Source organism: Bactrocera latifrons, unplaced genomic scaffold (genome assembly GCF_001853355.1).
Source record: "Bactrocera latifrons isolate USDA-ARS-PBARC rearing strain unplaced genomic scaffold, ASM185335v1 scaffold_676, whole genome shotgun sequence".
Classification (NCBI taxonomy): domain Eukaryota; kingdom Metazoa; phylum Arthropoda; class Insecta; order Diptera; family Tephritidae; genus Bactrocera; species Bactrocera latifrons.
Window position 1 is genome coordinate 50634 of NW_017537352.1, and position 17255 is coordinate 67888.

General features: G+C 39.5%; 1 protein-coding gene across 3 annotated transcripts in view; it reads left to right on the plus strand.

Annotated features, from left to right (window-relative positions):
* The first annotated feature begins 1414 nt into the window (after nt 1-1414).
* LOC108975622 (homeobox protein prospero) overlaps nt 1415-17255 on the plus strand; it is an 18551-nt gene continuing 2710 nt past the window's right edge. The window contains exons 1-3 of one of the 3 annotated variants that reach the window (XM_018944245.1): nt 1415-6123; nt 6712-7762; nt 8522-8707. In XM_018944245.1, coding sequence (XP_018799790.1) covers nt 2319-6123; nt 6712-7762; nt 8522-8707 — 5042 coding nt within the window. In that variant the 5' untranslated portion in view covers nt 1415-2318. Of the gene's footprint in view, nt 7763-8521; nt 8708-17255 lie in introns of all 3 variants that reach the window. The other 2 variants (XM_018944247.1, XM_018944244.1) reach the window with 2 other exon arrangements.

Sequence of the window (17255 nt, forward strand, 5' to 3'; positions counted from 1 at the left end):
ACTAATTTTTCATTTTTGTCGATTTTTTTTAAATATTATAAATTTAAAATTTTTACTTTTTGTTGCTTCTAGTGATAGAGATATATTTAAAGAATATTCATGCCAAATTTCAAATAAATCGACTGATTAGAACTTGAGATATTGAGGCTACCGAATCAAAAAAAAAAAAAAGTTTTGAGGAAAACGCGTTTAAATTTTTACGTTAAATGTAGGGCAGCGTCATAGATATATAGGTATTGTAGTTCGCTTAATCGGTCTAGTTGGCACGTCACTAAAATGGCTATAACTTTGAAAATAATTTGAGTTTTGAAAAATCCTTTTAAGGAGATATCAAAACTATCGTATTAAGAAAAAAAAATTTTTGATTTTTTTCAAATTTCTAGACTAGAAAATAATTTAATTTTTCATAACACACGAATTTAACGAAAAATTTGTTTAAAAGTTTCGAACAATTGAACATATAACAAATCAGTCCTTTGTTTTGGCATAACTAACCCATAACCAAGAAAACAGTCCCAAACGGTATGTATGAATGTATCTATTTCTCAATGCCAATGTAATCTCGAATAAAGTAAGGTAGTACATAATTTTGAAACGTCTCAATTAACTGTTATTGTAATTCGTTAAAAAATGTTCTTCCTAAATATTGTTTTTTACAGAGAGACTTTTGAATGCTCGAGAGGATAGAGGATTCCAAATTCAAACGACCCAAACCTAAAATATTAAATTTAAAAATTGTTTAATACCACTCGAACGTGAATATCTGAGCAAAATTTTCAATACAAATAATATGAAGTCAAAAATAAACTCAAGTATTATAATGGAAATTACTGAACTGATAAAATTATATAACAATAAAAATAGCTTGCAATAATGTTATAGAAATTAAATGCAAAAGACATTCGCATGTGTGTGGTGGTGGAAAGAAAAATCAAAACTAAATTCTGTATTAGAAAGAGCAAAAAACGTAAAAGACGAAAAGAACCAAAACAAATAATAAAACAACATCGTTCTTGAGAACATCGTTAAAGTTGAGAACAAAATTAAAGATTTTGGCGATATTGAACCTTGAGGCCCTAGCGGCCTTTGAAGAAAAGGAAATTTAAAGCTAACGGTATCAAAGCAACATAGCTAAATATCATACACATTCAAGGAAAAGAATAATATACACAAGTATTAAAACAAACACCGATGATGGAATAAACGGAAACGGATTAGAAACCAACTAGACAGTTAGCACGAAACAATATTAAAATACTAGTCGAAGCTCTTTGATACTTTAGAGGCATCAAATTAAACGAACAACTTTACTATTAACAAATAGGTTCAGAACGATTAGATTGCGGATATTTGCGAACCTTTATATTATTTGTTGGGAACACAAACAATTAAGTAATACTCTGGTGCACCACAGTGTGCTAGGGTATAAAAACGACATTTCAATCAGTATTCGCCCCGAGAGCGCGGCGAATTTAGAATACTTGAACAAGACACCAAAACCAATACAACAATTTAGACGAATAGCTGTAAAACGGAAGGCAAAACTATTGAAAGAACAATTCAACCTGGACTCTGTAGTTGCATATGTGTGAGTGCTTATGTGAGCCTGAGCCAATCCAACTAAAACATTTCCAAGCAACAAGAGCAATAGCAATATAACAGCAACAAAAGCATCGAACAACGAATATCGACGATACCAAGAAGACGAACTGTGGCAAAGTATTGAAACCCCAGCCCAATCCAAACCAAAACAAAACAAAACCGAACAGAACACAGAACACAGAACACAGAACCCAGAGCGAACGCAGCGACTTTAGTGTAAATCCATTGTAGGAGTGTGAGCGGTGTGCATTAGTGTTGGTAATTGTCTGTTTACAGTTCACATAAGTAATAAAGTAAATTCTACAACAAAAGCAAACAAGAAAAACTTCTGTGTGAAAGGAAGGCAAAAACTTAGCGAGCCAATAGACGATCCACGTACGCACACATACACACTACAATTGCCAGCGTCGCCTTTTACTTTGTTTGTGTTTGTGAGTGGCGAATGTTTTGCCGTTGTACGCATCGCAAAGGTAGCAGCAGCGACGAAAGTAGCCGAGCCAAAGCAGAAGCACTGAACCATTACGCAGCGACTTAACGGAGGAAACGACTGCATTCACCACTAGTAGTCGCAGTCAGARAAGCATAACAGAGTTGGAGATAGGGTTTGTGTGTTGATTAGGTAGAACCAGGTAGGACAAGAGAACGAAGAGAGCTAAATTCGCGATAACTGCGAGCTCTGTAAGAGAATAAGGCTTCACCGAGACTGTTGGCATCTTATGATGTCATCGGAAGAAGACACAGAGTGTTTCGGATTGTATAACGATGATAAGTTACTACTAAAGGCGTCCACAGCAGCATCATTATCCAAACTGGCAGAGCCCTCGTCTTCGCCGCCGTTACTGGAATTAGAAACCGRTTGTGTGGTAAAGCAAGAAACACCATTACTATTGCCACCCCCAACACCACCATTACAAACGGCGAAGAGCGCAAAAAACAACACCAACCAAAATCACAAAAACAATAGTAATAACGCCAACGTCTGTAGTAATAATAAAAGCAAAATCAACAGCATTAACAGTACAACTGGCAATAGTACGGCTCTCGAAGAGACACACGAAAGCGACCTTATCGAAGACGACAACGTCAGCGGTGGCGACAACAACGACGACGACGATAACGACGTCGTAGTCATACTCGAAGGTGTCGCAAGCAGCACCGAGGGCACCCATAATARCCAGAGACAGAATCGCCTTCGTAACAGCAGCCGTAGTCGTAGTCGAAGTCGCAGTGGCAGCAGTGTCAGCGGCAGTGGCAGCGGTAGTGGCAAACAACAAGTCGTGCAAGTCGTGCATGTCACTGAGCGAGCAAACGAAAGTAGTCCGTGTGGTGCCGTCAACAAGGCAATAACGTGCACCGCTAACTTAGCAATACGCTCAAAGTCAGTATCTGTAGGAATATCATCGTCGAAGTCAAATAAAAAGAACACGTCCTTATCGTCATCGAGTGAATATCTTGTTAATAAGAACAGTAACAGTAGTAATAACTGTTCCAGTGCTAATAAAATAAACGTAAACGGTAATAGTGTTTTAGGTCTAGAATCGAAATTATTTTCGGGATTCCAAGATAATACGAGTCCAACGCCGTTGTCATTACCCTTGTCGGTTTCGCCAACGCCGTCATCCCCGCTCTTGCCGCCAACAGCGACTGCCTTCATGAGTAGTGCTGCTGCGGCTGTTGCGGGCGCTGCTGGAGGAGCTCTCTATGGAGCCTTATTGAATCAGACAACTTCGTCGTCCAATAACACGCTTAATAACAGCAACGCTACTGCTGGTAATAATAATCCACATAACAGTGCAAACGTTTCCGTATCCGCTTCCTCATCGCCAACAGCATCGTTGCTGTCCGGTAATTTTACAGCGGCTCTTGGCAGCCTCTTCACAGCAAACGGTTTCGGTTCAGCAAAAATGTTGAATGAGTTATTCGGTCGACAAATGAAGCAAGCACAGGATGCTACAAGCGGCTTACCCGCTACTTTAGACAACGCCATGTTAGCTGCGGCAATGGAATCGGCCACCAGCGCTGAACTGTTGAGTGCAGCAGGCTTGGTGAATAGCTTAGGCCTCAACGCCACCAGCAAATTGCTCAATAATAATACAATAAACAGTTTGAATAGTTTAAGCAATGCCAATGCATCTGCAACGTCCGCTCTTAATAATGGCAATGCCATTTCTGATCACCAATCGTTAAATGCCACATCTGCCTCTCAATCGCCCAAGAACCGACGAGTTAGCAATTGTAGTGATCGATCTTTGGATGAAGTGAACTCGCGAACTGGTGATTTGTGCTCTCCACCTCGTGCACCTTCTGCCAGCTCAACATCTGTGGCGCTCGGCGCTGTGAATTCTTCCGAAAGAACCTCACCAAATGTTCARCAACAGCAACAGCAGCAACAACAACAAAATGAGTTAGCTCACCATATGCTAAGAAATATTTTGCAAGGTAAGAAAGAGCTCATGCAGCTCGACCAAGAGCTACGATCAGTAATGAATCAACAACAGCAACTCGCAGATAATCAGAACACGCTAAAGCATAACAATAATAATTTGTCCGCTAACAATAACAATAATTTGGAAGATAAAGAATCGAATAATGTAATCAATCTATTGGAGGACACCATGTCTGACATTAAAATTAAGTGCGAGCCCAATCAGTTGCCAAATAATTCTGACTCTGCGACTGCAGAAAGTAGGAAGTCATCTGATTCTGACGTTGCCGATTCTCAGCAGGATGAAGACCAACAGTCTGAGGGCGATAACATGGATCAACAGCACATGGATGAGCAGGATGAACAACCGCATTCAAACCTAACGGTGGGAGTAACTAAAAAGGAGGCTGATGACATCCTAGAAGATGTAGAATTAATGGGTCTGAATTCGCGGTCCGATTTAGAGTCATTGGCCTCACCTAGCCAATCTGAGATGATGCTCTTAGAGAACAGTAAAGATGAGTTAGAAGAGGAGCTTGAAAAGGATGTCGCTGCTACCATGTCTAAAAAACCAGGAATGGATATGAAAAGAGCCCGAGTCGAAAACATTATTACCACAATGCGTTCTAGTCCATCGTCCCATCAGTCGCACTTGCAAGTTAATGGATGTAAGAAACGAAAACTATATCAACCGCAACAACATGCAATGGAACGATATGTGGCTGCTGCTGCGGGTTTGAATTTTGGTTTGAACTTACAAAGTATGATGTTGGATGAAGAAGCATCCAATGAAATGGAATCACCACAAATTCAGCAAAAGCGTGTGGAGAAAAATGCGCTGAAGTCACAGTTGCGTTCAATGCAGGAGCAACTGGCTGAAATGCAGCAAAAGTATGTGCAATTATGTTCAAGAATGGAGCAGGAGTCAGAATGTCAGGACATTGATGATACCGCAAGTGATAGTATGGAACAAGATGACAATGGAGGAGATCTCTCACCATCGCCATCCCTGACCGGTGAATCGGGTTTAATTGATAARGTTCAAACGGACGCAGAACGGCCGAGTTCTACTTCGCCCAATTTACCAATAAAATCTCGCAAGCACTTAACCTCACAAAATTCYATAGCGCTGGATAACGCCCCGAATGTGCTATCACAAATGATGAGCAAAATGATGTCATCGCGATCACTCGTAGGGCATCCACATATGCAGCAGTCGTTTAGCGGTCCATTGCCATTGCTGCAACATATGCCACAAATGCAAGGTGACGCCGGAGCTGCCCATTTGTCTCATCCCGCCATAAGTAATGCTGCCGCTATGTACCTGGGGCAACAGTTTCTCTTTGAGCAGGAAGCACGTATGGCAAAGGAAGCTGCTGAGCAGCAAGAAAGACAACAACAACAACAACAGCAACAACTACAGCAGCAACAACAACAACAGCAGCAGCAGGAGCAAGAGCAACAAAGGCGATTTGAACAAGAGCAACAGCAACGTCGTAAGGAGGAGAAACAACAACAACAACAACAGCAGCAACAGGCCCAGCAACAAGCTGCACAACAACTTCAGCGCCAACATCAGTTACAACAGTTGCAACAACAGCATCTGGAGCAAACCACACCTACTGTCTCTATAAATCAAACAACCCGCTCACAGCTACATCACAATCGGCTCAATCAACGTCATGGCAACCACTCCTCTCTCAAATCAGAACTGTCAGAAAAATTCAATATGTTGAGATCCAGTTCTAATTCGATTATGCGTATGTCCGGATCAGATCTGGAAGGACTTGCTGATGTATTAAAATCTGAAATTACTACTTCGCTATCAGCATTAGTTGACACGATCGTTACACGATTTGTTCATCAACGTCGTCTATTTAGCAAACAATCGGATTCAGTAGCTGCAGCTGCTGAACAACTTAACAAGGACTTGCTTATGGCATCCCAAATACTCGACCGCAAGTCGCCACGTACTAAAGTTGCAGATCGTTCTCATTCTAATGCCATCATCAACAATAATTCAAATATTCCTAATTCAGCGTCAGGACAGCCTGTTGTCAGTGGAAATTCTGTGAATACTTCATCAGTCCAATCAGGTAATAATGGTTCTCTTCTCCTAGTTAATAATACCTCCTCAACTAACCAATTAAGTAATGGTCCAAACGGTAATCTGTCCACAAATCACCTTGGTCACTTGCAGTCCACTGTAAGTAACGGCCCTCAAATGCATGTTGGACCTGGGCCCGCAGTATCAGTAGGCGGTGTGACGATTCCTCAACACCCGCTTACAAATAGCCAAGCAAACGTCTTGACGTCCTCAAGTGGGCAGACAAATGCGCAACATGCGCAGCAAATAGCGCAAATGTCAGCGTTGAATGCGCAAAATTGTCAAAGCCTCATCGCCGCCCCACGTCTAAATGGCAATCAGTTGTCGTTTCCGTCGCCGGCTGCGGCAGCAGCTGCGGCAATGGGCCTGCAAATGCACCATGCAGCAGCCGCAGCTGCAATGACCGCAGCTGCTGCTAATCAGCAAAATCATAATCAGCAGATCACAAACGAAAGTTCTGGTCAAAGCCCAATGAATCAGAGTATCAACATGAACTCGAATCCAAATACAAATAATACTAACAATAGTTTAAGTACGATTAATATTCCACCTCCTCATATACGTCCTTCGCCCACAGCGGCAGCAATATTTCAGGCACCAAAGACACCACAAGGAATGAATCCAGTCGCTGCTGCTGCACTCTACAATTCTATGACCACCAGCGGTCCTAACCAAATGAACCCCTTCTGTATGCCAGAGGCTCGTGATGTACAGCAGCAGCAGCAACAGCAGCAGCAGCAACAGCAACAGCAACAACAACAGCAGCAACAACAACAACAACAACAGCAACAGCAGCAACAACAGCTGGAGCAAAACGAGGCCCTCAGCTTGGTTGTAACGCCAAAGAAGAAGCGACATAAGGTGACAGACACCCGAATAACACCACGGACAGTCAGTCGCATACTTGCCCAGGATGGCGTTGTACCTCCGAATTCAGTAACTGCCAACAGCATGTTAGACGGCGGCAGCAAGTTCGTTCCCATGGTTGGTCAACCCAACCAACAACAACAGCCCAATACGAATCAAACGAATTGTAATGCGCCAATCGTTGGCAGCAATAGTGCCAACGTCACGCCAGTTAACGTSAATGCTACCGGCAGTATCGGCAATATCGGCAATAATAATACGACGCCTGCACAAAGTCCTTCACCACGTGCTCAAGCGCCCACCTATCATCCGCCGCCACCACCACCACCCATGTTGCCCGTGTCATTGCCTACTTCTGTGGCAATTCCCAATCCATCGTTGCACGAGTCGCAAGTCTTCTCACCCTACAGTCCATTCTTCAATCCTCACCCGCCGCATGCGCCACCACCACCCCCGCATGGTCCACACAGTGGTGCTCACAACACGCCAACAGCTGCCCAAATGCACCACATGAAGATGTCATCCAGCCCACCTGGCCTTGGCGGGCTAATGGACTCGCGCGAATCACCGCCACTGCCTCATCCGCCCTCCATGCTGCATCCTGCCCTATTAGCTGCTGCCCACCATGGCGGCTCTCCCGACTACAGCGCGCATCTACGTGCAGCCATGGATGCACAAGACCGCAATTCGGACTGCAACTCCGCTGATATGCAGTTTGATGGAATGCAGCCYACAATATCATTCCTGAAGCAGCAAATGATGTAAGTACTCAATTATTTTACAAACTAATACCATACATCCAGGTATAAGGGAAATATAATATAATGTTCTCTTGTGCAAAATGCCCATATACTCGTACTTGTAATACACACATACAATTGTGCTTAGTTAGTTAAATATTTACTATATATTGCTTGCCACTTTTTCTTAAGCTTTGTCACTAATTACCTCTTAATACCAAAGAAACGGTGAATCAATTCAACAAAAAGAAACCAATCAAGTGTCGGTGTCTATATATAACATATATACCAATGCAGCATTGCAACACAAATAAGTTTACTCAAAAAGAAATGTGTAATCAAAACCAAAGTCTAAAACAACCTGATTGCAGCAACCCCAATTAATCTTAAGTATTTGCGAAACTTAATGCAAGTGCATTACGTCTCACACGCTACATTGTCTTGCCGCCCAACTGAGCACTTAGACGGAGCTTTAATCAGGGCTAACACCGTTTCGATCGAAGCCACTTACCAGTGAATAAGGAAATGCAGAAAACAAAAGCATGATACGTACAATTGTATGTGTATAGTCGCAAACGGAAGCGCTTTAAGTAAAATCACTTGCAGTTCCATTTTTCTCTAGGTTATATTGACAAATGCTTTTCAGACACTCTGTAGCGTGTCAGCATTTTTATTTTGCCCAAAATTTCTTTATACGTATATTAAATCTTGTATTATTCTCATCTTCTTCTGTTCATTCCACAAAAAATTAATTGTGAATGTTTTCACATGTAAATTTAGCAAAAATAGCGACTCCTTGACTCCACTGCACTCGTCAACATTAACACCAATGCACCTGCGCAAGGCGAAGTTGATGTTCTTCTGGGTCCGCTACCCCAGTTCAGCAGTACTGAAGATGTACTTCCCAGACATCAAATTCAACAAGAACAATACAGCACAATTGGTGAAATGGTTCTCGAATTTCCGGTAAGTGAAACGTTTGTCTCTTCTAATTTTTAAATTAGTTTTTCTTTATATAATCTAATATACAATAGTATGGAATATGCCTCTTAATATGTGAGCTGGTCTACGAAAAGGGAGCTAACGAGCGAAAACTAGTTTATGACTTTTTGAATTCTATCACGTGAAAAAGCATCTCATCTTCCATCCGAATTAACTAAGATCTTTTGACACCTAAGCCCCCTTTCCATAGACCAGGTCACATATATTGATATATTCTAGAGTAATAAATTATTTGTACTGAATTAGTTACATTATATATTAAAATGTGCCTAGAATATCAGCATTTGCGCCAAGAATGGGGTTAATATTAAAATATTTAAGTACTTTTCATAATTTTTCTCTTTCAACTGCACAGATATAGAAGCAATAAAATGGTTTTCAAATAGGTGACTAAGTTTGCCGGGCATTTAAATTACTAACAAAGTGGGGAAATTACAACACTATAAATATATTTAAATTGCATGGAAACTTCTTTACTTATGAAACGTATTCTAACTTCAATACAACCGAAGTTTGATATTGAATTCTATATTTTTTTAATTCGTAACCATAAAGCTATTGGTTATTTTTTCTTCTTTTTAACAACGAAAAGGTTTAGAATCCTTCCCTTTTCCGAACTTTTAAAATGTCATATAGTAAGTGATGCAATGTCTAAAACACTGTTGAAATTTCTAAGCTGTCAATAAGAGACAATTTCACTTCGAACATTTCAACTGTTCGCGTATTTATGTATATAAAAGCATTGAGCATTTCACTTGTATATACCTATACATATGTACATATGTATGGAAATGCCTAGGAAATTTCCACAACTAACCCGCTACTAGCGCGTTTTTGGCATTACCATACTATCCCATCACGGCACTATTACCTTAAATTTGTTGGCACTTGGCGCTTTTCCTCAACGAGCAGGCCTAATTCCAAAATACTTCAGATAGAAATTATACTGATGGCATAAGCACGAGTTCATTATACAATTCCACCTTATTGTACGTACACACATTGCTATACTTGTGTATATGTACTATATGTAAGTGTGTAGGTAGGCCCGCATACTTTCGGGAAAGTCCAACTGACACCAATTCGACAAAGAAGGTCTCTTGCGATTTGCATGCTAGCATTCACTCAGCGAAGCCAAAACGAAGGCAGCAGAAGAAATAGTATAAGATTAGGCAGCCAATCATAAAATGCACATGTGTAAGTATTTATGAACTACTGCGAATATATGTATCTGTGTATATACTCGTGCGGGCACACATGACTGTTGAACAACGACGTCAGCCAAACGAAAAAGGTAAACACAAATTTACTGGTAGCTGTCAGCTAACAGACGGATAATGCACATATATATATGTATATGTAGGTATGCTCGGAGCTGGTGATAGCAGCACACAATGCAGCAGGCAAGAGAAAACGCTGAGTAGGAAAGCGCGCCAAAAAGGCTCGTGCTTTTTACCGGCTGCTTGAGAATGCCGTGAAAAGCGAACATCTGTTCGGCGCAGTGGACGATTACGAACAATAGTTCACCTATCCGTGGCAATAACAACGAACAACCCCTGAATCAGTAATAATGCATGTCAATGCATGCATCCGAGACAGCTGAAACCGAAGAAATAGTATAGCTATTCGCACAACGTCTTAAGAAATGCAAACAAAGGCGCACAAGGAGCCCCTTTTTTGACATTAAGAAAAATCAAAACGTCCTTTTTAATGGATTTTACTCGCGCACAAGAAGACTCAGCTGAAACGTCTTCGAGTTTTGGTTTCTTTTTCACTGTGATTGTGTTTGTGTTAGAGCTTCTTTATGTGAAATTCTGGCTTGCTGCTTTGTCCCTAGTTTATCTGCATTTCTCAGCGTCTACTTAGGGGTTATCTCAAAGAAATGCAATTGAGAGTTGAAATTCATAATGCTCTCCCCTTCTAAGGGTTGTTCCCGTAAGTCACAACAGACGTTATAATTTGTTTGTGTGGCCAGGCATTGGATTACCTTTTTTTAAATGCATAAGTTTCCGCACCTCCGTTTGACTCTTTTTACCGCCTTTGACTTAAACGTTAAAATGGGTGGGAATATCTTTTTGGTTGGCTTCTGCGCGACGCTCGATCAAAAGTTATAGTAGTACAGAAAGWCCGCTTACTTTTTCCATAAGGGTGAAAATGTAACGGTCGTATGAGTTTTGGTACAAGCACAACAAAAGAAACCGCTATGGCTGTGGGAAATTTGTTAATGGTCAAGCGAAATAGAAAGTTTACTTAAATAATAAGAAAATATATGTGCCATATGTCTAAGTCTAACGGAATTTGGAGGCCTTGATCGTATTTAAAGCTAAAATTTGTATCGCCAAGAGTAAGTAGTAATAACTGCTTTTTTTATGAACTTTAATGCATTTAAATGGATTCCACACCTTTTTTTTTATTTAAAAGATGCATAAGGATATGACAAAGAAAGGGCGAATTTCAAATAAAAACCCCGCCATCAATTCTCTGCACTCTTAACGCCATTTACATAGAAACGCACTTCAGTATCATCCAGCGCCTGATAATGGCCCCCACTTGCCAGCCCGAACATACATATAGCGACAGCTTGCAGCTGCAAAATGACAATTAAGAGGTGACAGGTTGACTGTAGGTAATTGTCGTAGTGCGGAAGGAAATCAATGAGTCTGCCGCTCAGCGTCAACCGAATTGCATCCTTTACCTAAAGGAACTATAATGAGTTATTTGGAATACTACTGGCATATGTGGGGTTGTGTGGGTGTAAATAGGTATATAAATCTAAAATGGTTTAATGATTACAAAGGCAATTAAATTACACCCTCAGTGCTTCTGACACGTGAATTGACACAAAGTTGCATTTGATTTCCGTGGAAATAATTAGCGGGTTCCTGCACATTTAACGCTTTATTTTGAATTAAAGAATGCCACTTCAGAATTACCCAGAGTAAAGAAAAATAATAGACACACGTAAATATCAAACAAAGGCATTAAATGATATAGTTTAGATATGTAATATAATATTCATTATAATTTATATATATTTTTAAAGCGCCAGCCATTTTTCAGAATCAATGAAGCTTAATCCTTATACCTCATCACTATAATTAATAATAACTCTTGTCATCGTGCGATTTTCGAAAATTTCTGAAGGATTTCTTTGGCTGTCCTTGATGTTTTGTTTATTATGCTAAAGTATTCTACTTCGATTTTTGGAGTTTAGTTCGAAGCTCCATTTAATTTTTTTATAAAGAGCATATCCTCTCTTATCCTCAGCTATCACACGCACGACGGCATGTGTGGGTACTTCGCCGAAGTATTACAATTACGAGAGGAGCACTTTTTTAATAAGCTCATATGCCACATTTTCTCCAGTGCCTTACAGAGCTCTTATGTACTCGCAGTGTCTGGTTATCTGATTTATCAGTCGTCCTCAACCAGCTTATTTGCGTGAGTATCATGATGACACCATTTAAAACTTTAACCTCGGGGGCGAAAAAAACACCTTTCCTAACGGTAATCCGTTTCTTACACTCCTCCCAGCTGCGCACATATACATATGTACATGTGGAGCATGCAGCAAGTGTGCGATTATAYTGAAGTAATTGGCAACACTTTTCCCATTCAGCTTTTCTGGTGTGTGTTTTTTTCGCTTTCTTTGTATTCTGCTGCATGAAAGAGTGTCAACCTATTGCAGTTAAGCCAAGTCATCATATTTTCACGCAACCTAACTCAAAAGTGCACTTAACCTCAAATTTGGAAAAAAGCATGCCTATAATAAAAAAAATACTAATAATAAGGGAAGTGTTAGTTCGGGTTCGACCGAAAATTAATTTCCGAATTTCAATTACGGGGCAAAAGACGCAGATATATAAAAAAAGTTACGTTATCCTATATGAGAGAAGGCGTAGTCATCGACTTTTCATCTATTTATCTGTGTCCACCWTTTTATTAATATCAGACATTTCGTTTCTACTTTCAAAATCTGACGGTCATCACACTTTGTTTTGGAATTACGAGATATAACCAGCAATACCTAAAGTAGAAGGTACCACTTCTATTTCCGAGTCCTTTACTATTTCGTTTTACGTATCGCATATGTAAGCCTATATGTTAATTTTTTCCTTGGGGCAGTTATAAAGAAGAACGTGTTAGAACGTGTTAGAACGTGTTAGAACGTGTAGCATCTTAAAGACGAATTCAATATAAATTCAAAGGGAAAATTTTTTGATTTACTTTTTACTTAAAAATCTTCGTATTAGCATTTTCAGGAATTTACTCCAATATTTTTTTATTTATTTATTTTTTTTCAATAACACAATATTTTTCAAAATTGTTGTGCTTCAGTATTCTAATTAGTTCTGCTGTGGGTACAACGAAATACGTCTCATATGCAATAAAACGCTGTCAGTTTATGGGTTATGATGTGAAGAATTCAGTAACGGTGGCTACTTTTATGTGCATAGCATAACATTATACATATGCACTACCGCATCTGTGGAGACAAGATTTTGTATTAGCTCGCCTGTTTGTGGTTGGCGAGTTTTTCTTTAAAAGCTATTGAGTTCCTTTTATTCCAACGAGTATCCTTGAGCACTTGCACGCCCGAGCCCACACTCTTATACATACATACATATGTATGGATGTGTRTGCTCGTAGTTGTTTCTATGTGGCGCACCGTTTCCGCTTTTAGGTTGTGTGCAAAGCGAATGGGTACTTTTAATTTGCGACTTCGAGTACCTTTTCGCCACCTAATCGCTCTCGGTCTRCAAAATCTTCATCCGTGCTCAGTTTTGACTTACTAACGCGAGTCTATTCCACATAAAATGCCGTATTTTCCGTATAATAGCAACTTTTCTGTTTGCTCACTTATAGCACCTCTTGTATTCCAACATCTTGAATAAACTAATTAGCTCTTGTGCAACATTTATAATATTTTTTATAATTAAATTACACTACCACTCACTATTTTAGTCATCATTATGTCATCATCACACACTCATAAGCAAATACAACAAACACAACTGTGTTGACTGTGAACCGTGCTACAAACACATAAGTATGTGTATATATAGGTATATATTATATACATATCTATGTACGTCAACGTCRAATTCATTTCTTTACGTTTTTGTTTATTTTATAGGAGCGCTTCTGTGTTTGCTCCCTGTGAAATTTCTTTTTAATTAAAAACAAAAATATCGCAATTACGGCTCCTTATGTGCGCCTCTACACACAGCAGCAGGTCCTTCGTCATTTTTTTCACACACTCTATCTTAATGTAATCGTGAGTGTTGTGAGCTTTTGTGTGCCTATATTTGTCTTTTTAATGGAGTGCCTACTTTGCGTTGTTGGCTTGCATTGCCACAACAATGCCGCACTTCCTCAGCTACTACGCCTATGCATTGTGCTAATGGCTTTTTTATACATACATATGTATGTATATGTGCTCTTGTCGGCAGGGAAAATTGAATAAATAGTAGATATGAGTGTATGCGCCCAAAAGTGCACTTCTTGCTTTCAAAATTGCATAAAGAACAAAAACGTATCCTTGCGCCAAAGTGGCACTGCTTATAAAAACACTTCATAATTATCACCGACACACATGCTAACATATACAATATGTTTGCCTTCTATGTATTACTATCAAGCAGCTGGGGTCTGTACTTGTCGCTTGAGAAGCTCACCTTTTATTTTCTGCTCCACTTAACAGCACAGAGTGTTCAGTTTAGTGTTAAAATATCCACTTTTCTTCATTCTTCCGATTCTTCGCGCGCTTGTTCAGCCAATAGTCTGTTGTTGTCTACTGGTTCACAGCAGCTTGAGTCACTTCTGAATGATCTGAAGTGTCTCATTGTAGTATATATGCACTACAAACTGGTGACTTCTTCGAAAGCGGGTTTTTTGATTCGCAAACTTTGTTTGCCATGTTTGCCTTGAAAGGGGTTTGTGCAAGTTAAATGATTTAAAAACAATACAATAATATTAATATTTGAACGCCTTTATAGTTTACTAGTTACAAAATAGATTTTCATATTATACCCATAAACCAAGTAACTAATTTATTATTCCAACTSGCATCTGGACGACGCAGGAGAGGCTATTCTCCCAATAGCTGCTCATTATAAGAAATTCAATTACCTAACCACGAATTTATTCTTGCTTGTGTGGTTTTTTTAATTGTGTGCACATGATCTTAGTGCATTATTAGATGATTATAATGCGACGTTATTAATAATTTGCAGCACACTTGTAGGSTCGGCCACATTGCGCACACAAAGGCTTTTTCAAAGAGCTTCAACAAAAGAATCTTAGCTTTGTTGTGACACACATACTTGCATAGCAGGCGGTTATATTGTTGCAACCGAGGTAACGCCTGACTGAGCTTAAGTGTGAGCTTGTTGCAAGAGAACAAATCTGGAATACKTGCTTTATAAGCGCATTGTTGGGCCGTTAGGTTGGTTTATTGCAAAGAATTTTTAATAATTCTCAAATGAGCATAAGTCAATCTTCTGGGGTGCACATCCACTACTTAGATGCTCGACTACGCTCCGCCCACTCCCCATTTCCCAGCAATTTGCTTTAGGATTTGCACATGCATGCCACCGTAATCATCGATGATGAGCAAAGCTGCACTGAAGTTGGCAGCAGAAATATTTGCATTTACAATTTTTTATTCTTCTTTTTATCTTTTAAGTATACAAAGTCGAAGCATTGAAATGCACCGTTGGTGGATGCTGTGTTTAGTTGAGGGAAAGGCTTTAATTAGCAAAAGCTTTACGATTGATATTCACTTGGGCTTGTGGGGAGCTATAATGAGTCTCGAAGAACACGCTGCCGTTGTTGAGAACAGCAATTCTTCTTTGCCACAGATAAACAGTGAAGAATGTTTGAGGAGGCACCTGGGATATTGCATGCAAATGCATTGCCTTCTAGCAATTAGAAAATTAAAAGATAGATAGTTACATCAGCGGCACCAAGCAACTGCAATCAAGTAATTGAAATGTTCAATTTGTGTACTCAAAGTAGTTATAGCGCAAAGCCATGGACGGAATACTGGCATTGACTAAATAAAAATAATCTATATGTTGGAATGATATGAAATGTCTTTAAGACTTTACTTACACTTTACCATATTTTAATACAGATTTGTGCAAACATTCGAAAAGAATATTRGATAATATCTTGCTAGACAATTTAGCGCTTTCTATTCGAAAGCTATAGGCTGGCTAGTTGTTCGAAAATCTGTTAAATGTGATTTTTTTATAATTTTCTCTTCCCAAAGCGCAGCACTGTTCGTCCCACAAATTTTCACCCCACGCCTTGTACGCCTTGCTCGTTGACATTTCAATTGTGTGCAATGTGTCTCCTATAATTGTCAACATTTCACAACAATTCCGAGCTGTTGGCGCTGAACGTTGCACCTTCTCACTCACGAGAGTGGTGCACCATTTTTGTATCCTTTTGTTCTGCCATTGCACTGTTGTGTTGACTCGTTTGATAATCGCGCTAATTTCAAGATTTCCCAAAGCTCTCGCTCTTCTTTCATTATGACGCCAACAACTGGTGCAAACAGCTCAAGTTATTGCAGCAGAAACGGATATGAAAACACTGCATTCGCCGCATGGAAAGGGCTCTGCATAACAACTGACAGTGCCAACTTTTCCAAACAATAAATATCAAAATCGCGCATTGGCAAGTAGCAATCGCAAGCGCTGCGCTTACTGCTCTTACTGTTCTACTACTACTAGTACTATACTTCTGACAGCTTCGATGTCAAATTAAAACCAGCCTCGCGACGATTGTTCGCTCAATTCCCCTGAGGCAAAAGTGACTAAATTGACTGTTGTTGTTATTCCGACGACTGCAACACTGTCTTCGATATTGCCAGTATAYTTATATAATATGGCTCGTGTATACATACATATGTATAATGCATATACAAGGACGATGAGCGGCCGAGCTGAAGCAGAAAAAATGTGTCTCTCAAGTCGCCACAGAAACTAGAAAGTAGGCATTCATAAACAGATTGTTAAACAGATTGTTAAGCTACGTAAATCTAAATCGGTAAAAATATATTAAATTAAAATAAGTTAATTTACTTACAAAGTACTTCTTAAGCTAAGCTACCGGCACCATTGCAAATACTTGGTATTTTTAAAAAGTGGGCGGGATCCCGCACAAATAAACAAATTTATTGGCATAAAATGTTGCTAAATCAAGCATAAGAATTGTCAAAATTGGATCATCACCTGTGCATATGGCTGACGTTTTTACCGAAGATATCGCTTAATATGGGAGATATATTAATGAAATTCGGAGAGAAGTTCTTTGAAATAATAATGTAATAGTTTATCAAAGTTATCCTCTTAGTTGCTTGAATTTGTATGTCATGTACATACATACGGATACATACTATCCGTATATACCCCAATTGAGGTTGATTTGATCTGGGAGTCTATAACCTATAGTAAAAATTAATATGATACCAAATGTGATTGTATCCCTTTCATAATTTCGT